General features: G+C 39.8%; 1 protein-coding gene across 3 annotated transcripts in view; it reads right to left on the reverse strand.

The window, feature by feature from the left end:
- The window catches only part of RAI14 (retinoic acid induced 14), an 87,993-nt gene that overhangs the window by 37,401 nt on the left and 32,747 nt on the right, over positions 1-17,845 (reverse strand). For all 3 annotated transcript variants that reach the window (XM_058864658.1, XM_058864656.1, XM_058864657.1), the window contains exon 3: positions 2,112-2,242. In XM_058864658.1, coding sequence (XP_058720641.1) covers positions 2,112-2,242 — 131 coding nt within the window. The remainder of the gene's footprint in view (positions 1-2,111; positions 2,243-17,845) is intronic.

Below are 17,845 nucleotides of genomic sequence, written 5' to 3' on the forward strand. Positions count from 1 at the left end.
AAGTGTGGGTGTCCCTGCCTGTGACAGTGGGATTGGAATGAGATAATCTTTAAGGTCTCTTCTAATCCAAACCATTCTGTGATTTTGTGAAATCACAAGAGCACAAGAGTGGACAGCTCTCCCAAAAAGCCCTGTGAAGATTTTCAGTGATTTCCAGCACAGAGGTTACTGATGTTACAGATGGAGTAGCTAACTAACCAGCACTATGCTCTTGCAGCACACCAACAGACCTCAGTGCTGGGCTGCAGAAGGGTCTACTCACGTAAGCAGAGCTTCTGAAGTCAGGCACATGGCAAGAATGAAGTGCTGTCATCACATTGCAAACATAGGAGAAACAAGTCTATACCAAAATGATGGTTGTACTCCATTTTGTACACACCGAAAAAATACTTGGAGTGATAAAAACTCAAACAAGACACAGCCCAATATTAATAAGACATGCTGGAGAACATTTCTGGGCCACCTTTAGTAGCTATGTCTCTTCAGGCTAGTGTCATTGCTTCCACACCTGTCAGTCTCTGTCTTTCAAAAAGTAGACAGAAATAACCTGACCAGGTGTCCTAAATTTTCCAAAGCACAGGAAACAGAATGAGACTTGACATGCTGTATTTCTTCATCACAGCAATGCTGCTTTCTTTCTTCTCTCTCAAGAAGAAAACTGTGTTGTGCCTTTTAAACCACAACACATAAAAAAATTTAAAAGTAAATGACAGTTAAATGAGCATACAGAACAAGAAGCAGCAGAGATCTTTATAGCACTAACTCACAATTTGTTCCAAGCAATTGAAAGAAGTATTTACAACTGTGTTATTAGTAGCAGCACCACTCATATCAATATACGCTCACTAACTTCTTTGTAGCTGCAAATAAAGAATGACAAAGGAAATTTTTTTTGTAACCATGTAAAGCAGAAAAAACCTTGCACCAATACCTAGCTACTTTCGTAAGTGTTAAGAGGTACTGATAAATTCAGTCCTGGGTGGTTCCCAAAAAAATCCATAGTATCAATTTACACATGAAACTTGCAAAGTAGGTGCTACACTGGATACACTGTATGCAGAAGGCAGCTTAAGAAGACATTAAGAATCGAAGTCTGAAGTTACATTGGTTGTAAAAACATGGTAAACAGTAAATACAGCTGTAATTTTGAAGATTCGACGGCCAAAAGAAAAACTTATGTAAGCAACTTTTAAAAATTAAAAACCTATTAAAGTATGGAGGAGAAAGCCTGGCTGATGAAATTGATGACTTGGACTTCTGCAGTAAGAAATTGCAGGTCATTATGAACCAATCCATCACTCAGTTTCTTCAGATGCAGAGCAGAAATAAGAGCAAATGTAGGAAATTGAACCATGAAAGAAGCAGGTATGACTCAATAAATGTAACCCAGAGGTAATTTATCAGAACTTATAGTTTGGTATAAACTGCTTTGTGCTGCCTTTCCCAAGATAAAACTGCCTTGCTGTGCCCTTCCAAATCCTCCTTTGTCCACATCTATCCAGAATTTTATCAAGGTTTTGGTTCTGTCACAGGACATGTATTTCTCACTTATCCACCAAATCATCTTTCTGTGCCATACATAAGAAAGTACAAGGACAGTAATCTTTTGGTTGTAGTTTTCTTAGTGGAATCTTTTATCTTCCACAATTCAGAATGTTCACAGGAGAACAAGAGGAAGAACAGAAAATGAAAATGCTATATATGAAATAGATAATAAAAGGAATCTTGTTCAGTCAAACCCATTAGGATGAAAATGTATCTTAGTTTCTGTCTTATTAAAGTAATGTCCATGGGAAAAAATATCCCCAAAGATTAATACCTTTTGGAGAGTCCAGTCTTCAGTCAGCCATGAAATTTGAAAATACCCTGTCTTAAAATGGTCCCAGTCTACCCAGTAGTTTGCTAACCTTCAAGTTACCTCCATGGGTTTATGATTTTGAAATGGCATTTTAAACATAGAATTATAAATCAAGACTTGCAGAATGTGCTGTGCTTCAGAAGAATAAGAAACCATTTTCAGAATAGTATCTGGTTTTTAATTCACAGAAGAGGCATGTGCATCTAGGGCTGGGGTTTTCTATGAGTTAATCACAGGTTTTGGTTGGACTTACGCAGTTTTTCCCTCACTATCTTGTTTGGTGGCACTGGCTCCCTTTTTACCCAGCAGTGAAGCAACCTTCTCAGGGTCTCCATTCTCCACCGCCTGCAGCAACCGATCATCATTCTTGTTCCACTCGTTCGTCTGAGTAAAAGGAAACGAAAGAAGAAATATTTTCAGTACCAGTTCAGTGTACAGGCTCTCAAGAATGATCCTGCACACATTTATCACCATTGAAAGCTTAAACAAAGGCCCAACCCAAAGAAATGGCACAGACAAAGCCGCATAAAAGTAATCTGCAAGCTGTGCAGCAGAGGCTCCCAAGGATTTGATGGCTTAAGCCAGGGCCTAAGCGATGACTAAAGATGAACTGTAACTTGGAAACTATGTAGATGAGTTGCAGGAAAAAAATAACACATTTTCTTACTGTATTTTCAAAAATTCTCCTTTATTTTTCTAGTCCTGGTTTCCATTTCAGAGCTGCACTGGCCCCATTGGATCTTCACGACATACATCACATGGATAAGCAATGGGGTGCCTCATCTTATCCAGACCCCACCCTAACAACCCAAACCAGCCAAAAACTTTCCATATTAAAGGCTTTTCCCAGCTCACATTTAGTAGAGGTTAATGGGTGAAGAGACTGCCCTTTGCAGACTGCAGCTAGCTTTATTGTGTTTTTTATCCCATGTTGGTCTTTAAAAAAATCAAACAAATCACTCACACAGCGCTACTGAAAGAAAAGAAAACCATCCTACTTTCAGATCTTTCCAAACCTAATCCACTAAATCTTTTTAATCCCTCTCAGCAGCTGAATCAGTCATAGGACATGACTTCCCAACTTGATGACTCTCCATCCTCCTCTGAACCATCAGGACAATGGCCTATTTCCTCTAAAAGATTTCCAAGTTGAGTCTAGCAAGATCCTAAGAAATGAGGACAGTTAACTTTCTGTATTCCATGTGATTACAGCAAAACTAGCTCTGGAAAAGGAGTTGAAAGTTGCACACATGCATTCTAGTCTGGACCAACAACAGTGTTCAGTCTCCAGGAAAAACAATCTGGTGCAGTTAAAAGCTGTATTTGAACCAGTGTTAGCACCCTGCTACACTCAGGAGAGTTAACTTCAACAGCTGTGGCTTCCTCTTTGATATCAGTCAGTTCATCTCCAGCATGACTGCCTGTCCATGAGCATTTGATTTGTACACAACTTCTGAAATTACTGAATTAATGTTAATACACACCCTGAGAAATATGCAACTTAATAAAAAACAATAAAAAACACCACCACCTCCCCCCCCCAACACCTTGTCCTGATGCTCTATATAGACTTTTTTCCTACAGATACATAAAACCTTTGACATTTCTCTGTCTGGGCTTGTGGGGAAAAGTGTATGATGTGCACACTGATAACCCCACAGGCTATTCCCACCCTGAAAAACAGGAGGAGCAGGAGGAAAGTGTTCCAGGTTAAAAGTTATTATAAAAACAAATTAAAAGAACCATTAGGGAGAGCGCAGTACTGGCAGGAGAGCAGACAAGTTGAAAGAACACCACCTGGAACCAAGAGTACAAATGGCAGCTCTGCCAAAGGAAGAGATGCAGAGAGAGCAGCTGCAGTCTGTTACGGCAGTGGAGTGACTGGTGGGTCAGTGCACCCACCAGGTGGTGGGTGGGACCATAACCCAGCAGGTTATAGTCTTTACTCTTATGGCACTGCAGTAAATTTCTATAGACTCTAGAGCACTAATTACATCAGCAAAAAAAAATTGTTTCTCTAAGCAATATTTAGACTCCATGACAATGAGTGGTCAGCCAAGCAGCAGGCTCCACCCAAAATGAGACTCATTGCCCATTCTGTATTTGGGGAATTTCATGCTTTAAAAGCAGACTATTATTAAAAGCAGATGTTAAAAAAAATGTAACTTACTTGTAAATAAAAAACTTTAAAGTTAACACTCTTTATTTCACAGTACATCTTTTGTTTTGGAGTTTGACCTGTTTCTGAGCTTTTTTATTATTCAGTCACATAAGATATTTAAATACAGGCTATTTGATGAATCAACCTTAGTCTACACACACCAAACACACACATCCAATCCAATACTAACCTATACTTTGAAGAAAAAACACAACACCTAAATTAAGATTTTTTTCCTGACCTGAAATCACCAATTTACTTTCGAAGCATGAAATAGAATAAACTACAGGAAGATGTTAAGATTAAGGCCTACTGAAAATCCTTGGCAGAACAGCTTTCAGAAGAACATTCAGCTATAGAGTACAAAAATGGCCACATCTTCAAGAAGTTTCATGAATATTCCTTCAATGGTCAGCTATTAAACTGAAACATTATTGACATATAATCCAATATTCAGTGTTCTGGTACAAGCAAGTAAGCACACAAATACTAACTCCCATATATAAGAAATATCTGAGATGAAGTGTCAGTTTCCCCTTTGAGAAGCTGCTGTGGTAACTGTATTCATCTGTGATTACACCATCATAAAAATCCCAGACCAAATAGGTAAGAACACAGTTGTGTCCCAGATTATCCCTCAGTATTTACGTAGCATGGAAACTGTACTGGGGAGATACTCGGATATTGAATTGAGAACCCTGGAGTATTCAGAAAGTGATTCTGATGATGCAGAGCAATGTTCACGCTAACAGTAAAACATTTTATGACATGTGGAATCACTCTTTTAACCTGTTTTAAAGAATAGATTCTTTAACTCATCTTTACTGTAGTTTTCAACCATATTCTTTCTCACTTTCTGGTATCTTAAAATGAACACTCACACACAAACACAATTAAGGAAAGACTTAATGACGCCTCAAGTAAAAACTGCTGCCGACTTACCTGTACAGCTAAAAAGATTCCCCCATACTTGAGAAATAAATAGAACTGAACTTGGACAAGCCATTAAATGACCCTGAAAACACTCAGTAGAATCAGATGTGTCTCAATGTCAAAGAAAGGTTATCAGTGTACATGTTTTTATTTTTCTCACAGAGCTGGATAATTAATTCCTCTTCCTGCTTAGAGGAACATGGTAGAGGCTGGTGGTTAGGTTAGATCTGTATTTGGCAGTCATTTTAGATTCCTGTTTTCAGCTCTATATCTAAGCAGTGTTTCTTCTTGCAAGCACTGTGACTCAGAGATGTTAAAGGAATGAGTAATTTTAGAGATTGTCACACATCTAAATCCTCTTATATAGTTCTTGTAATTGCATGTTTAACATCTATTACCTACTGTACCTGAAATTTTGCTTTGTTCCTGAAAACCAAAAGAATACATGCAGTTTCTCTTCATCATTGTGCAGCAAAATTATGCTTATTTATAAACTAAATAAATTTATAAACTGAGTCCTACCCAAGTTGTTTAAAAGCCATCACACTCTATTACTCACATAAAGTCATTCATCTTTTCATTAAAGCAATAAAGATTCCATTCTAAGGCATCAATAATGTGTCATCATCACAACTGTAGATGAAATGTCAATTTTATGCAAGCTACAATAATCTATTTACAGAGCTTGTTTTATTTTTGAAATAAAATTATGCATAAATCTGTTCACATAGAAGCAACAAGTATGCAGGCATCAATTGTTGTTCAAATATTCCTCTGATAGAATCAAACTGGTTTTTTGCTTCCCCATTGTGCTCAAAGACCAGCACTGTACAATGCATTCCAAAAGTTAAAGGTACAGCTAATAAAATAAATGGCACACAATAGACTCTCAAAAACCCATTTCAATATGGAATTGTAGCCCTACTGTCCATGTTCTTCAGGGAAAGAAAAACCTTGAAGGGCAGGGAACACATATGACAACCAGAAATACACTGTACCCAGGATTTGGCAAGAAAGTATGAGGTATTTAAGTCAGTAGGGCTCTTAAAGTGCCTCATGTAATCAAACATTGCACAGACACTGCTCTCCATAGCAGATCAGAAAACCCAGATTTCTGAACAGAGGCAGTGACTGTTGCATTACATTATATTTTTGGAATCTCTTGTAATAGTAGCCTGGTTTTGACCCCACAAGTAACACATCATCAAGCATACACCAAAGACATGGGAGGTAACTTCTGGGATACTTCATGGGTACTCCTGGTTACTGTTCTTTGTAAAAGCCACCTTGAACTGACACCCATCATGCAGCGCCAGCACTTGTCTACTGGAAAACACATGGGAGATGCTCTCTTTTGCCAGGAGTACAGGATGGCCAGCAGAACTGGAGACCTTAACGTCACAAACCTACTGCATCAAGCTTCCTCCACTGCAGTCCCCAAACCATATCCCACTCCACTTTTCCAAGCTGCCCAGACATTTCTGTAAGGTCCCTTGTTCAGCTGTGCACCACATCCTGTCCCATCCATCTAAAGACTTCTAACTTGCCTTGCTCTCAGATCTCATCCAAATAGCATGGCACCATCCACCACACAGCCCTTGGGAAGCTTCAGTTCTGTTGTACCACTCATCAAGGTAACATAAAAGAGTGTCAGAGAGGTATCCACATATAACATTAAGTTTGAAACGCAGAGCACTTCAAACTCAAGGTTGGCACCAAATAGCAGCACAGTCTTCAGGAAAATCTTTATTACAGTACAAGAGCAACAAAACCACAGCTAAGCAGGTACTTCTCATCACCAACAAAGCTAGGGCTCTTTTGTTTTGTTTGGAGATGTTTTTTGTTTTGTGTTAAGGCTGATGCAAATGAAAAAGTTAGTCAACTGAGTATGTATCACAGACCTGAGCATTTCAGAATAAACACATCTGTGTAATGAATTTGGAAGAATCTAATCCTTGAAAAGACTGCACATGTGAGTTCTCTTCACCTCCACCCTCACCCTACACAAACCCCCCACTCCTGTAGGCCACATGCCAAACAGTTATCAACAGCCTTCCTTTAAACAATTAACATTTTGCAATAACAATGGCTTGTGAACACATGCAAAACTGATGAAATGTATTTCAGCTACACAGACCACAGCCAGTGCTCCACTCAGTACTTCTTCAGGTTTGGGGGAGGGGTAAGAGTTAGTATGTTGTTTGTTCAGGTTCTTTTAAAGGTGTATAGTGTTCAGTATAGGTAGCAATAATGAATATTACATATGCAGAGACAAAGTAATCAGAAAAAAGCTCAAGACGTACAAACTTTTGTATAAAACAGGTGTTTTTCAGTCATGCCTAAAAATAGTTAACGTTTTCCTATTAATGTGCAGGGAATTAGAAAATCTGTCATCCCTAATAAATCTTAAGCTGACAGCTGAAAGGATGGCATGCTAAAATCCAAACATCAGGTGGCATTGAACATCCCTCTCAAGCATGCTTTTTATTCTTGTTTTTCAGTTTTCAGATGGAAAAGTGAGCTGTAGGTCCTCACTCAGAAGCACCTCCCTGGTAACAGTTCAGTTTTTCATACTGAAACGCTCATGAACCTGAGAAAGGAGCTGGCAGCACAGAGCTCACAAGCTCGGGATGGAAAGCCACTCCTGCACAAGCCACTGTGTGGTCGGTATTAATGAAGTGAGGCTGAGAACTTGATTGACTTGATCTACACCATGGATTGATTTATGACTAGTGATTAAAAAAGACAATACTCAAGCCAATACAGAGTGCTCACACCACCATCAGGATGACCTCTCAAAACCATGGCTCCATCACAAACTTCAGCAGCACTTACCAACAGCAGCTGCACTGGCTGCTGTTGAGTTTCCTGTAAGCTCTCTCTGTGCACAATTTATTTCCAATTTAATCATTGCAAGATACTAGTACAGTACTTATCTCAGTTGTAGGGCTGAAACCATTCAGTAAAAATCCTTCATGTTTGGGATCACACATATCCTGTTGACAAGTTGACAGATTTTGAATCCAAAGAGAAACCTTAATCTCAAGGCCTGTTTTCCTAAAGAGTTACAGCTTGCCCTAGCTGCTTAAAAATTGTTTTCTCTGCAAAAAGTGAACAATTTCCTTTCCAGAAGTGAAGCTGAGGAATTAAAACATGTTCAAAAAAGGTACCTATTCTTGTTTTCATCACCACCATATCAGGATATTAAGCCTCAATTGTCTGAGATTACCAGCACATATCATGCAAGAAATAACGAATAACAAGAGGTGATAGTTCTACTTAGCACTTGTACAACTTTTTCTATGAGCAAATACCTGAACAAACATTAACTGGCAACAACCTTGTTTCTTTATCTTTGGCATGCAGCCTACAGGAGATGATTTAAGTGACCTTGCATTGTTGCAAACCTACTGGAGACAGAGTTATGTTATCTCCACTGAAATCAGAACTACAGGGAAGCTGAGTAGCAAATTGAAATTCCTGATAATTTCAAACTCAGCAACTCAGTGTCTGAAAAGGAAAGGAATACTTAAAGACTGGCGTCATAAATGCATGGCAAAGACACTGAACACCACTGCATCACAAGGCCATCCACAAAAGTCCACATGTGCTGGACTTCCCAAGAGAGTTTTAAAAACAAGAACAATCTTATTGTACTGAATGCATTCACTAAACAAAACATTCCTTGAAGTTAAAACAACAGATGACAGTTTTTCTCAAAAGAATGGCTTATCTGAAAACACTATAACCTAGGAGCCAGTGGTATGTAGGTAAGGAGCTTACACCTTTCCTGGCCTTCCCATCTGTAATTTAGAGATTGTGTTTGCCAGCAGCAAGCTTGGGTGGTGGGAGTGGAAATCTCACTTGCAGATGGGCAGGATGTTGTTGACCTTATCAGCAACAGTTTATTCCAGTCTGCAGCAGCTTCTCCCAGGACATTCAGAGCTCAGCAGATGCCAGCAGCTGCTGCCTCCCGGGCTCCTTCCAGTTGCTGTGACTCCCAAAGCCTGCCCTTGGCACAGATGCAGCACAGTGGCATTGCAAGCTGACCTCTGCTGCACCGCACCCGACCCAAGGCAGCGCCCTGAAGGGCCATGCCAAAAGATGCTATGTTCATTAACTTCACCTCAAGTAAGGGCTAGACCTCTAATTAAGTTGTCAGAAAAGCAAAGCGTGACAATGGCTTTCAAAGTATTCATAGTGATATTATCTAAATGTCACTAATTGCTACAACCCAGTCTTTTCCAGCTTCACTTGACCATCCATGTGGCTCTTTTTTAGGTGACTGATGGCTAATAACATTAATTATATTTACATAAGATGAAACATTCACAGCTCACAAGATGACACATGTCATTCTTTAAAGGTGGAAATGGCAGCAATGCAAGTACCCTGTGCACATTTTACAATCAGAATCGTCAGTCCGTTGCCCTCCTCTTGCTTCTTGAGCTATGGTGCCTAGTTGGAGTAATTGGCCTTGTGAATTGCATGAGGTCTGTTTGAGACTGTATTTGTATCAGACCATGAATTTCATTTCAATCAGAGATAAAAAGCACGACAGGGAAGGCAGGAAGCAGTTGGAGTGAATGGACAAGGAATGGTAACAGAAGACTAATGGCAGATTGTCAGTAAACCTTGATAATTATTCATTCACTGAGTAGCTTCTCTAGATAAAGAAGTGATTATTATCCAAGCAAACCATTTTTTCATGCTGAACTCCAGAATAATGCAACCGAACAGCAAGTCACTCAGCAGGGCACTTCTATCGCCAGCGAGGCTGCCCAGAAACTTTCCTGGCAGAAGGGGACCAAAAGCTGTGAAAAGAAAAGGTCTTTCACCAAGAGAGAAGGGGAAAGTTGACCTGACTAAAATGGTCATCTGAGACTCTAAGTCAGGGGACTGGGGGTGTGGGGGAAGGGAAGTTGTATAAAAAAGTTAGTGTGGTCTTTGCTTAGATGATGACTGGAATTTGCAGCAGGTTGTGAGCTGTGCTCCAAGAACACTCAAGAGGGAAATGAAAGTGGAAATAAGTTTACTGTTTTGCTGAGATGTTTGTATTTATTGCATGCAATTTTCTTGGGTGTTTTTCATCTGTTTTGGTGGCAGTTTGGTTGGGTTTTGTGAGTGAGGTTTTTTGTTTGCTTTTTGTTTGGGTTACTCTAAAAAACCCCTATGGTTAGTTTCACAGTTTCAGTCAGGCTTTTAATGCAGAGTAGCCATAAGGTGAGGAAGTTAAAGCACAGAAAAGCAGCCACCTTGTAACTCAAATGCAAGACTTCCATTTCTGTGAGAGCAAGAAAGTGAAGAGCCTGAGAGCAAAAGTCAGCAAGGGAGACCAAGAGAGCGTGACACAGCTCACCCAAACCAAGGAATACTGCTGGCCCAACTGTGATTTCAGAGGCTCGTGGTGGAGTTTTGTATGGGTTGGGAGGCACACAGCTCACACATGCTGCTTGTTTCACTTCATACTGAAGGCTACAAGGATTCTTTCATTCAGATACAACTTTTGAGCCTTTTTTAAAGAGATAAATCAATCTTTGCATTTGAGGAACAGTGGTATTTCCTGCTAACATTACATCTAGGTACATCAGGTGTTTTCTCTTAAGAAATTACCGATGTTTTCACTAAAGTCATTTCATTCCATTGAGTAAAAAGGAAAAGCAATGAGCAAACAGCTCACAGCATGTGAGGCATTAGAATAAAACAAGAAAAAGTACATCTAAATAATTAGTAACATACAGCCAGAGCATTGGCAATAAGTCCAGCTACTGTCCGTTGTTTATCATCTCACACATCATCAGTACAGCAACTGAAGATTTATCTTTATTTTCAGATAGCAAAGGATGTAGCAGTAACTGCACCACATGCAAACAATCACTCTCAGTAAGACAGAAGAAAGTAAAGCCAAGAATTAATTGTGCATATTTGTATAAATGAAACTATGTTTATCTTAACACAGGAAAAAACACAAGGGACTTTCTAAAAATAAAGATGTTAAATCTATTCTGTTTGAAGTGGCCATCTCCCATTGTTCTGTCTTTTCTCAAAGTTCTAAAGATCTGAGCTACAGAGAACTCAGATGACTGTTCTCATCTTGAAATTACTCAATAATTGCACTAAAACTAAAACATATCTAACAAACTACTGATTACTGCTGGACACATGGGAGCTCTTCCCTTCAAAAAAAATCCATGAGGTGTCAAAACACAGACTTAAAAATGACCACACTTCTCAAATGGTTATCCAAGGATCCACAAGTTTTCCTTACCCTTAAATATAAAAACCTACATAAACAGGAAACTGATAATCAGCATGAGACATATGAAAAAGACCACTTCTAACAAATTTTAAGACTGAAGAACTACTTAATCAACAGACTTTAGTTACTTACAAAGGTCAAATAGCAGCCTACATAAAGCCTTTCAAGTTTTGGGATATCTACTGCACAACTGTATCACAGTCAGCTAGGAAAAAGGGGAAATCAAGAGGTTCAAAGTAAAATTGCCTGCATAATCTAACATGAACTTTTAACTGGTAAGTATATTTCAGCAGTAAGTAGGCTGTAAGATACAGGGAGAATGCTAACTCTGCAAGCAAAGTTTATTCAGCTATTGTGTTGACGATCTGGACAATCCTCAATATTGTGTTGACACGGTGTCTGTGAAGACCACAGTCCACCCAAAGACCAAGGACACATCTGAACTCCTTGGTTCTAGACAGGAACATAAACAGCCCCTTAGATTTCAACATTTAATGCAATAGATATATGACTTCCTTAGAGGAAGGTTTGTAAATTCTGCACATTAAGCCATTACACAACATCCAAAAGAGGTGAAGGGAATGGAGCGGGAAGCTGTGTGAGGAGTGGCTGAGGGCATTTGGTCTGTCCAGCCTGGAGAAGAGGAGACTGAGGGAAGACCTCACTGCAGGTACAGCTTCCTTGTGAGGCGAAGAGGAGGGGCAGGCACTGATCTCTGCTCTAGGGTGACACTGACAGGACCCAAGGAAATGGCTTGGAGTTGTATCAGGGGAGATTTAGGCTGAATATCAGGAAAAGATTCCTCATCCAGAGGATGGTTGGCCACTGGAACAGTGGTCACAGCACCAGCATGACAGCGGTCAAGAATCATTTGGACAATGCTCTCAGGTACATGGTGTGTGACCCTTAGGGTGTGTCCTGCAGAGTTGGGAAATGGACTCCACAATCCTGATGGGTCCATTCCAAATCAGCACACTCTATTCATTCTACAACCTGGTTTGGGTATCTGAGCTGATTATGTCTACCTAGATTTTTAGTAGCATGCTCCAGTTTCTGTTGACTAGTTAACTTAGAGAATGCAGGTACTTAATGGATCTTCTTGATTTCCGATGGCCAAATGGACATCCATTCTGTACTGCCACTTTAGACCTAAGGCTCCATTTTCCCTCCTGTCTGTTGCTAAACCCCTCAAAATACTGCTTATCTTGCTACTTCTGCACAGTAAGCTGATTTTCACTACGTTTAGAGCTGCTACCCGTTTTTCCTCCCCATTATTCTGCAAAGGAGAATACAGACACAAAGGCTGCGGACAAGAAAAAAAAAAAAAATTGAACACCAAACATAACCGCACACTGTCCAGAACTGATGCAAGAAGTACTCCTGTAAGCTGCGTTCATAAGGTACAAGCCACCATGGCACTTTGTGTTTGTATTACAAATGCCTGCATTTGGCTCACAATGAAAGTTGCTACCTTTTTTTCCCTCTTTTAGCAAGACAAAGTACATTACTTGACTAAACTTCACCTTCTTAATATCCTCCACAAGTGCCAGAAAAGTTCTTAGATGTTTTTAAAAAGACTTCACAATATTTTTATACCTACTAGAATGCCATTGTAGGAAGCAATACAATTTCTAAATTCATAACAAAATATGTATTAACATTTCAAAACTATTCAGAGTAGAAAAACAGTCTATTTATAGTTGAATTTGTCATTCTTGTAAAGGACATAACCACTGCTACAAGATTATAGCCTTCTATTCTGAAACGCATGACAAAGCCAAACAAAGCATAGTGCAAGCATAGAGACAAATCCCTATTCCAAGAAATTATTTTGTTTGGAGTCTTCAAGGACTCAACTCAACCTCCAAAAGTACTTCATGACTGCATAGGAAGGGAAAAAATTTCACTGTCTGATCTTCCTGAGGCCACTAGCAGATGTTGGTGCTGTGGATTGACCTCTAGACCTAATATTTGTCAGTTTCCAAGATCAAATACTAAAGAAGCAAGCTAGGTTTAGCTGCTTTTACTTCCATGACTGCAATGAGGGATAAATCCAAGAGTCATGGGGAAAAGCAAGCAATTGTTTTGCATGAAAATAAAATCCACTTCACTGCCAGTGAAGAACATGTGAGATTTCACACCACCGCATCTTCCCACGTTGTTTATCCTCCACATCACATGCACTGAGCATCAGACAAGTCTTTTATGCGTCAGACTCTCTGTATGCAGAACATCAACTGCCCACACATGGCAGGCCTGAAGCAAAAGGAGAGAAAGAACAAGCAGGCACTCACCCCGGTTCCTTTCCTTAGGCCTCATCTGAAGAAGGAGCTCCATTTCTCTACAGGCATGAATAATGACATGCACAAGTTTTCTGTTCAGCAGGCAGGGATGGCCTTGCCTTTCATCTGATCAGAGCCAGAGCTGGTGCAGCTTTCTCCAGGCAGCCCTGGAAACTCGGTTTTGGCTGCCCCAAGCCAATGCTGGGGGTTTAACCCTTGCCTATTTGGCCAGTGACTGAGCTATCTGCTGCCTGGCACAACCAGCACAGCCCAGTATTAATGGACCGATCTGCACGTCAATAACCTGTACTCATTTGAATATTTTTATCAATAATATGTGATTTGCTAGAACACCCAGTCCTTTCACTAGAGTGCTTTTGCTAATTTGGATACCCTGCAACTCATCAAATGCACTAGAATGGCTCACACAAGAAGACATGAGCTACAAACAAGCCTCTGCTTTTTTGTTTTGATTAAAGATTCACTTGACTCCTCCTAATTAGTCCTAGACTGGACTATATTTGCATGTCACAATCATCAAGATACTCTCCTTTTATCAAGGTAAGTACTGCCAGTGGTTTCTCTGTCCTTTCCCCCTAAGGAATACTGTTGCTGCTATATCAAGACACCCTACTGAAAGTTGTCCAGTTTATATTCTGATTTCTTCACAAGACCTGCACACATTTTCTGTAATAGAGCTCAGCAGCTCAACAACATAGAGATTTTCAATTGCCCCAGTACAAAGCTACTGCAAATGAAAAATCTATAATTAAATGATGTCCAAAGCACAAAATCCTGAAGGTCAGTCTGCTCCCCAGAGCCTCTCTGGAGAAAGAGCACACACACCCAGGAAAACTGAGTGGGCTAGCTGTGCTACAAAACCCTTTCACATCATCAAAAACATCCCTGCTACAGCTATAACCATTTCATCACAGTTCTTGCAGGGGTTGACATGAGAGAGAAATCCCTAGTAGTATCATAAATATTATAAAATATTTTCCCCTTGATGCTTACAAGCAAGAATGACCTAACCAATATCCCTAGCCACGCTCCCCATCAGGATCAATTTACTCTAAACACATTTCAAAGACTGAGACTGCACACCAGGGCTACGTTGGATTCCACGGAGCACATCTAACACAACTTTGAGTAACTGCTGAATTCAGACATGTTCCCAGGAGCAAATGGCCAGTCAGTGGCAAAGTAATTCTCATCTTTTTTCAAAACATGCTTTTCAATAATTCATGTGAAAGGGTGGAGGAGCAGAGGGAGAGCAAGGATTTGTAACAGGTTTTAAGTCTTCATGGAAGAAGAGATAATGCCTTAGAGCCTTATGAGTCATGACAAAAAAGCAAAGAATGTGCATTTGTTGATTTTTTGGTTTATTTTAGGAATCCACGTCACATATCTTAGGGGTTCCCTTCTATCTCATGAGATAGAAAACCCAGAATAACATACAAGCATCCTTTTTTTTCATCCTGTAACAGCATCTTTTAGCAGAATCAATTAATTACTGCAAAGGATTATATAAATAAGCTGAAAATGAGATAGTTTTCATTGCCAGAGACAGCAGAAGGTTTCCAAATTTTATGGGGTAAAAAAGCCAATAAATTTAACAGTCTTTTGAAGATGCTAGTATAATCCTTCCAAAACTAAAGAGAACAGATGACTCAACCATATGGCTAAGTTCCACCAAAATTCTGTCTTGTAATAATAAAATATGATGTAATGCAGTTTGGTCCCAGGAGAAGGAAAGGCGTTAGACATATGTGACATGCACAAGCATTGCCTGGATCCATCTGGCTGTTTTGAAAAGGTATTACATAAATGAGCAGGGTTTTCTAGAAGACTCCAAGATAAACATTCTTAAGCCTTCTCTTGGAAAAGAAAAGGGTATTGCTCTTAAAAGCTACATTAATGCGCCAGCCATTATCATTACAAACTGAACAGGTATAACAAGCAAGTTGTTACACCTTTCTGCAGCAATGCAGCTTTAAAACATTTGCCTTTATAAACTTTGAAAGCAACCTGTGGTTTATTACTACTTCGCACTTAATAGCATGAAACTTCTTGGAAAAAAGAATTTAAAGGACTATTTGGAAACCAAAAGAAGATTACCTTTTAAAATATCTGGGAAAGAGAAAAGAATGCACATGAATTCAGAATACACCTCACTAAGTGACAAAGGATGTAATTTTCTGCATTATGTAAACGCTGAATGGAAAAAAGGTGCTGCGATGGAAAAAAGGTGCTGTGATGGAAATTAGAGTAATCAACTGTAAGACATAAAGTACTCTTCAATTCACTACTGAAATATGTGCAACAGACTTCATCAATACCTTGGTTACTCAAATATTTCGTATAGTCCCTTGGAGTTAATGGCAACCATTCAGCACATTGTTATCACTCTGGTCCTCATTGTATTCAGGGTGCCATTTAAGAAGGTATGCAGAGATGCCTTAATTAACATGTAATGCCTAAGTGTCATATTAAAAAAAACTCCACTTTTTATTATAGGTGGTTTAAATCCGCCCACAACTCAAGCCAGGGTTCCAGAAAAATAAACTAATTCTTGCATGAAAACTAAAGAAAAATGACAAGCAGGAATAGTTTTGTTTCTCATAGTGACAGAACCAGCAAAGAAAAATTCTGGGGGACTGACTGAGGTGTAACTACTCTGAAGTCTTTCTAAAAAACATCATGTTGCTATTACCCCCATGCAATAACACCTTGCTTAGCAACACAGACCTGAGCCTGTCTGCCTGAGCACCCACTGAGTATCCTTTTCCTCTAATAATGTGTACACTCAACACACTAGTGTTGACAAAGACATCTACCAAGAAACTAAGAAGCCAATACACCACACAAGAGAACCAGGAAATGCATCCATACTTCCCCCATCCCAGTCCAATTCAGCAGTGTTAGGAATCATCAGGTAAGGCATAAAGAAGGAAACAGAACAACTATGGACTGTACTGACCAATGTGCAGTATTGGTCTCTTTCTTTAAAATTGCATTAGAGCTGGAAAGGTTTCAAAAGGGCAAAGATGGTCCAAAACAACATTTGTATGGAGATCAAACAGGCCTAGTTAAACTAAGGGGGACACAAAGGCGACACAAAACACAGAAAAAGGGGAGGTGGACAGGGATCAACCATTACAGCAGAGATGACGGACCATCACATGAAGGTGGAATCAGGCCAAAGTAAAACAACAGATTGACAATATCAGACTTGTGGAAGTCCTTTCCAAGGATGTTGCAGTCAATAGGTTTATGTGGGCTCAGGGAGGGACTGACCTAACGCTAGTCAGAAAGGTTCACTACAGGTTTGGAAGAGTTTCCACGTGTGTGGGAAACTGCTTGAGCTACTAAGCAGCTAGGAAAGCATTAAGGAGAAGTGTCGTACACACTTGATCAATGCTTGCTCTTCCCTAGATATGCCCTAACAGGCACTACTGGAAACAAAAGATTCTCAAACTGAGTGTTCTATCAGTAACAGAACAGAAAACTGTTCGGCTGCATTTTTATTTTTCTTTTGTGCCACAGCTCCTATTCCCTCTCCTGCTCTGCAGAACAAAAACCAACAACACACTGGTGTCTGTACAGCCTGTTAGGCACCAGGACCAAGTCAGGCTACAAACTGCCCTAAACCAGTGTCTAACCACATGTGACAATGCTGCTTTGCTTCAGTAGTGAGAGAGGGAAAGCAGGAAGAAAAAAATGCAGAACTGCTACCGCTCATGGGGGCTTCACCTCACCAACAAGCACAGTCCTAAGCCAGGAACGCCTGTGCTGAAGCAGCCTCCACAAAATAGGGCTATACAGACCTCTGCTCTTTCTTGAGTATCCCAAGACAATGAAGGAAAATGAGGCAGCAATCTTGAATTCAACATGTCATCTCTGTATCGCCAGACCAACATTTGTTAAAAGACAGCAGAGCAAAAATGGTTTAAAGCCGTCAGATTTCGCTACTCTGCCTTAACCACTCAGGCAAAAAGCTGGAATACTTTTGATTGTATGGTCGTCTCAGGCCCCAGCTACCAATTTCTATAATCTTCTGGCAAGAAATTTTAATGGAAATGTGCGTCACGGGATGAAGTCTAAACCAAGGACAGGCTACAACCACACTGTAATTCATGGTTTGAATAAAAAACCTCTGCATGGATAGAAAAGGTCATTCTGACATGGGCTGAGGACTCATCTTTATTGTGAAAAGATACAATTTCATCAAGAGATGGTATATTTTATGCTTTGCACATCCCGTTATTGAATTATTTGTTGAACCAGCCATTTTGAAGGCCAAATGTATTATTTATGTACCTAACTAAGGATTTGAAAAGGAAGCTCTCAAG

The sequence above is a fragment of the Poecile atricapillus genome, chromosome Z, assembly GCF_030490865.1.
Source record: "Poecile atricapillus isolate bPoeAtr1 chromosome Z, bPoeAtr1.hap1, whole genome shotgun sequence".
Classification (NCBI taxonomy): Eukaryota; Metazoa; Chordata; class Aves; order Passeriformes; family Paridae; genus Poecile; species Poecile atricapillus.